Below are 5484 nucleotides of genomic sequence, written 5' to 3'. Positions count from 1 at the left end.
CAGGTGTGATATGGATGTGGGTGCAGGTGTGATGTGGATGTGGGTGCAGGTGTGATATGGATGTGGGTGCAGGTGTGATATGGATGTGGGTACAGGTGTGATGTGGATGTGGGTGCAGGTGTGATATGGATGTGGGTGCAGGTGTGATGTGGATATGGGTACAGGTGTGATGTGGATATGGGTACAGGTGTGATATGGATGTGGGTGCAGGTGTGATATGGATGTGGGTGCAGGTGTGATATGGATGTGGGTGCAGGTGTGATGTGGATGTGGGTGCAGGTGTGATGTGGATGTGGGTACAGGTGTGATATGGATGTGGGTGCAGGTGTGATGTGGATATGGGTACAGGTGTGATATGGATGTGGGTGCAGGTGTGCAGTGGAGTGGGGTGCAGGTGTGCAAGGCACAGGGGATGTGTGTGCAAGGCACGGGACATGCAATAGAGCGGTGCCTGGGCAGCCCCGTTCCCGACAGCCCTGACCTCCCACCCCAGCCCCCAGTTGCTCACATCCTCACACCTCAGCAGTGCCAGTGCCAGGATCACCAGGCATGACACGTGCTGGCTGCCCCTCGTGCAAAAGCATCAGCTCAGCCACAGGCCAGAATTGTGATTTCACAGCTTTGATGACAGTGTCAGCAGAGAGGATTCTGTGCATCACGTCAGGGAAAGTGCCCCAGAGCCTGGGATAGGGAGGGAGCAGCTGGGGGGAAGGGAATGGGACCGGCTTTATTCTGGAACACGTTTGCATTGCTGCCGTGGTTTCTGTGCTCAGCACCAGGAGCTGGATGTGTTTTGTCCATCCTTGAACAGCCAGCACCGCTGTGAGCAGCCCCAGACCCCTCCAAGGTTGCAAACCAAAGTGTTTGGCCCATGCTGGAGGCAGGTCCTTTCCTGGAGGATCCCTGGGACTCTGTCCAGGCATCTCCAAGAGTGTTGTGGTTTCGTCTGGCAGCAACTGAAGCCGTGGGCAGTAGCCGCAGATGCCCCCAGGTAGGTCATGTACCTGTTGTGTCCGTGTTAGAGGCCAGTCCATGTCTGGCAGCCTCCCAGGATTCCTCCTGGGCACCACCAAGAGTGTACTCGCTTCCTCTGGAGGTGGCTGAAGGCTTGGGCAGGAGACCAAGACTCCTCCTGGGTGTTTTGTTGAAGAGTTTGATTCCTGCTGAAGGCAGGTGTGTGTCGGGCAGGCCTCTGTGACTCCTGGCAGATATCTCTGGGAGTGTGCTGTGCTCTGCTGGAGACAGCAGAATTGCCAGGGAGCAGCCTCAGACTCTTCTGCAAGAAACAACCCAAAGAGCATTGAGTCTGTTGGGGTTGGCTCCCTGCTCTGTAGTTCCTTGGGAGTCCTCCCCAGCAGCTTGAAATGTTGTGCTTCTCATGGAGATGGTGGAATGTTGACGGTAGGAGCCTCCCATGCAGTAGCAAAGCCCCACCATGAGATGACAAAGCCAGGCCATGAAGTCACAAGGCCAGGCATTCGTGTGCAGTGTGGGGCAGGTGCCACAGGCATCACTCCAGTAGCTGCAGGAGCAGCAGCAGTGTCAGCAGAGCCTGCACTGACAGTGCCAGCAGTGCCAGTGCCTGCAGTACCTGTAGTGCCTGCAGTGACAGTGACGGTGATAGCAGTGAGCAGTGACAGTGCCAGCAGCGGCAGTTCCAGCAGTACCAGCTGTGTCAGCAGCAACAGTGACAGCAGTGACAGCATGTTGCAGGCGCGGTGGGCCCTGGCCCTCATCCTCCTCCTGGTGGCCCTGCCAGCCGGGGGTGTCAGGGCTGCTCCGTGGCGACCGTGGGCAGTGGGTAGGTGGGGAGGGCAGGGCCAGCCCCCAGCTCTGGCAGATCCCCATGAGGAATGGGGACTTGCAATTCAGCTGACACACTTTCTCTCTAAAGCTCTGGAGCGTGAGCCTGTGGATAAGGAGGCACCTCAGGAAGACCATCAGGCAGTGCCAGTCCCTGGGGAAAACACCGGGGCCGTTCAGCCAACAGGAGTGCCAGGTAATCGCTGTCCTTCGGCCACCCGGCAGCATCCGCCGAGATCCCGAGTGTCTGCAGGCCCTGCCCCGCTGCTGCTGCTGCTGCTGCTGCTGCTCCTCGCGTCAGCAGCCAAACTGTCAGCACAGAGCCAGAGCTCTGCCAGCAGCCAGGAGCGACCGGGGTCCCTGTCACCTCGGGACGGGGGAGGTTGTGGCCGTCACTGTGCCAGGAACACGCCCTCAGACCCTCTGTGGATGTGGGGAGAGGCTCACTGCCCCCCACATCCTGTTCTCAGGGATTTCACAACTTTGCCCTTTTGGGAACTAGGTCACCTGGACCCCACTCAGCAGATCACAGGAAATGCGACTGGATTGAATGTCCTTCCTGCAGCACCTGCATCCCAGAGCTTACCAGGAGGCCCTGGAGGCCCTGGCTCAACAGAGGGATCCCTCCTGGGAACTGGGGTCCAAAGGGCTGCACCGACGGGTCCAGCACAGCTTGGGGGGACCCTGCACCATCCCCCTGCAGCCTCTGTACCTGACCCACACTGAGGCTTTACCTTTCCCTGATCCTTGGCAGTGCTGGCCAGTCCTGGGGAAGGCCCCCACTCTGGGCTAGAGGAATGTTTTCCAAATTATCCAGGCACTGGACAGTCCTGCCAGGGGCCATACATGGGAGACAAGACCTGAAAACTGGGAGCAGGCAAGCGCTGCCCATGCTGGAGAAAGGGCAGCGAGGGAGAGCGAGGTTCGGGTGTCTCCTGCGGGCCCGAGTGTGTCCCCTCAGAGTGTGGGTGCTGGGCTGTAGAGGAAGAGCTGGGGGTGGCCCTCCCTGACACAGGGATGAGTTTTGTCCACCTCATTCCAAGGGGATGGGTTTTGTCCATCTCACTCCAAGGGACAATTGGTCCCTCCTTGCTCTCCATCTGGCCCCCTGAGTCCTGTCTGGGGGACAATGTGTCCCCCACGGTCAGAGAGAGTGTACATCAAGGCAGCACCCACCAAGCCTGGAAAGGGAAGGTGAGCGCCTGCAAGAGAAATTGTGGACAGATGTGAAGGATCCACAGGAATGGGGAGCAAAGCCCAGGTGTACCATGTTGTTCCATGATCCCCTCTCCTGTTCTGCTATTCAGTCAGGACAGAGGGTGCCCCAAGGTGTGACAGGAGCTCCTCATGGGGGGTCTGGTTGCAGCTGTGGGCACAGGAAGGGCTTTTCCTGCTTCTTGGCTGGACCCTGCGCTGGAGGGGGTCACGAGTCAGTCCTAACTGACTGCACAGCCTGAGTGCAGGGTTTGCTGGGGCAGAAATGTAACTCTATTCTTTCCATTAAGGTCCAGAGTATCGAGATGGAAGGGGACAATCTTCCCAGGACACATCCAAAGTGCTACATGAAATCCTTGGACAGCTGAAGACGATAGCACGAGGTGGGTACAGGTCACTCCCAACCGGCACAGTGGGGCAGCAGAGGTTTTGGATAAATGTAGGGACATGCCATAGCCTCCCCAGCCCACACCTCAGAGCCTCACTGCAGGGACCCTGCAGGTGCTGGCGAGCTGCAAGGATGGTCCAGAATCTCTGCTGCCAGTTGTGGCTCCAACTGAGTCCCAGGGACTATGGCTGCCCCAGTCAGACCATCCCTGGCCAGAGTGCAAGAAAAATTGTGGGCAAATGTGAAGGATCCTCAGGAATGGGGAGCAAAGCCAGGCACTGGGAGAACTGGACTGCGGCCACTTCAGAGTGCAAGCGAAGCCGAGAGGAGAGAGAGAGAGAGAGGCTCTGGAGAGCATGGACTTGCAAGGCCTTTGGGAGTTTCCTTGGCTTCTACTGAAGCCACAGAAATGTTGCCACCCAGGATATTCCCTCATTCAGACATGCCAACAAAGTGGGAAAGAACATTTTCTGGCAATGTCAGGGCACATTGATGTGCACAATTGTTCCTCCAGGTGTGAACAGCCTCAGCCTCAACAGCGCCGTGGATGGCAGAAGATTCACCAGCGCTGTGGTGGGCAGGGCAGACCCAAACCTTGTGGATGGCAGGACAGACCCAATTGCTGTGGTGGGCAGGGCAGATCCAAATGCTGTTGATGGCAGGACAGACCCAAACACTGTGGATGGCAGGACAGATCCAAACGCTGTGGTGGGCAGGGCAGACCCAAACTCTGTGGGTGCTGATACCTTCCAGACGTACTGCATAGAAGGCATCGTGGCTGTCCTGGGCTCAATGCTGCTGGGGATGGTGCTGTGTTGTGTATTCCACTTGTGGAGGAAGAGGAGAAAGTGAGTTGGTGGGCCTGGGGGGAGTTGCCAAACTGGTATTGGATGGCTGCTATCAGCCAGAGCAGCCATGGGGTTTTCTGAGCTAAGGTGCTCTGGGTGCCCAGTTTGCCACTGCCCAAACTCAGCAGAGATTTGTGCTGTGAGCTGGTGCCCCGTTTTCTGCCCAGAGCTCTCTGTGCCCACAGCTCCCCTGTGCAGCCGGGTGCCCACACCCCTCGGGGCACCCAGTGCTGCTCCGCACCCTCACACCCACCCTGCACCCCCGGCCGTGGCGGGGCCTCAGCAGCTTCCTCTCTCCGCAGGCGCCTCGCAGCTTCGAGAGCCGGCTCTGAGCGCCCCAACAGCCGGGCAGAAGCCAGCAGAATATTTGCAGGAGCGTTTAAATAAAGATCAGCAGCACAATCGACTGCGTTGTACCGGCAGCAAACCCAGGATGGGGCCCACCCCCAGCACCCCTCAGTCCCCACCCTTGGCCCCCCCAGGGACACAAACCCAGGCCCACTGTGGAGTCATAAAGCCATCCCCAAACCTGGCATCCCCAGGGACATCCCCTCCAGACCCAGCATGGTCTGAGAACATGAGTTCCACCCCCAGTCCCACCATGGGATCCCATCCCAGGTACCATGGGGGTCCCCATAGCCTCCAGGGCCATCAGCCTCATCCCTGTCCCAAACACCTCTGAGGACATCAATCCCAGCCCCATCCCAGGTCCCAAACACCCCCAGGGCTGTCAGCCCCCCCTCAGCTCCCCATTCCGAGTTCCTGATTCCCTTTGGGGACATCAGTCCCAGACCCAGTGACATCAGAGGGGCCCATTCCCACCCTCGGTCCCATTGTCCCCAGACACAGCAGCCCCCCCATCCCTGGGCACCAGCTGCAGCCCCCCCTGGAGACACCAATCCCAGCCCTGTTACGGGGTCCTGTTCCCACCCCATGTCCCCAACCCCCCTAGGGACATGAACCCTCCTGTCCCTCATCTCCAGTCTCATCCCAGGTCCACCATCATTCCTGTGGAGAGACCCATCACTGGCCAAGGCTGAGCCCAGCAGTGATGGCAGCAACACCTCAGGGATGTAGAGTTAAGAGGGAGTTAAAAGTGTTGCTGCTCTCCCTACTTTGAGACTGCATTGTATTGTGCTGGTTTAAAAGTTAACCAGCAGGGGAAATGAACTCAACTCAAAAGAGAGATTATAAGTCAGAATAACAATTTAATAAAATAATACAATAAGT

The 5484-nt window shown here is 58.0% G+C and overlaps 1 protein-coding gene across 4 annotated transcripts; it reads left to right on the top strand.

The window, feature by feature from the left end:
• The first annotated feature begins 1314 nt into the window (after positions 1–1314).
• LOC113995185 (probable ubiquitin receptor RAD23) lies at positions 1315–5025 on the top strand. Of its 4 annotated transcripts, none has more exons than XM_039386375.1 (5): positions 1426–1801; positions 1895–1999; positions 3309–3401; positions 4160–4254; positions 4557–4660. In XM_039386375.1, exons 1-5 carry the CDS (start codon positions 1441–1443, stop codon positions 4584–4586), a joined length of 684 nt encoding a protein of 227 aa, XP_039242309.1. In that variant the 5' UTR covers positions 1426–1440; the 3' UTR covers positions 4587–4660. The 4 variants fall into 4 exon arrangements, with proteins under 4 accessions (XP_039242307.1, XP_039242308.1, XP_039242309.1 ...); XM_039386372.1 differs by having other exon boundaries at positions 3921–4254; XM_039386373.1 differs by lacking the exon at positions 4160–4254 and having other exon boundaries at positions 1315–1801; positions 4557–5025.
• Positions 5026–5484: the final 459 nt, after the last annotated feature.

The sequence above is a fragment of the Pipra filicauda genome, unplaced genomic scaffold, assembly GCF_003945595.2.
Source record: "Pipra filicauda isolate LSUMZ 115617 unplaced genomic scaffold, ASM394559v2 scaffold480_size458065_pilon, whole genome shotgun sequence".
In the NCBI taxonomy this organism is placed as follows: domain Eukaryota; kingdom Metazoa; phylum Chordata; class Aves; order Passeriformes; family Pipridae; genus Pipra; species Pipra filicauda.
Note: the sequence above shows the minus strand (reverse complement) of the source record. Positions and strands in the feature narration are given on the sequence as shown.

What these genes read in the sequence shown, in the direction of transcription:
- LOC113995185 (XM_039386373.1), top strand. Translation starts at nt 1,393, where the DNA reads ATGTTGACGGTAGGAGCCTCCCATGCAGTAGCAAAGCCCCACCATGAG. An exon ending in GTGGCGACCGTGGGCAGTGG is followed by an intron (nt 1,802 to 1,894) that starts GTAGGTGGGGAG and finishes TTCTCTCTAAAG; the next exon opens with CTCTGGAGCGTGAGCCTGTG. An exon ending in TCAGCCAACAGGAGTGCCAG is followed by an intron (nt 2,000 to 3,308) that starts GTAATCGCTGTC and finishes CTTTCCATTAAG; the next exon opens with GTCCAGAGTATCGAGATGGA.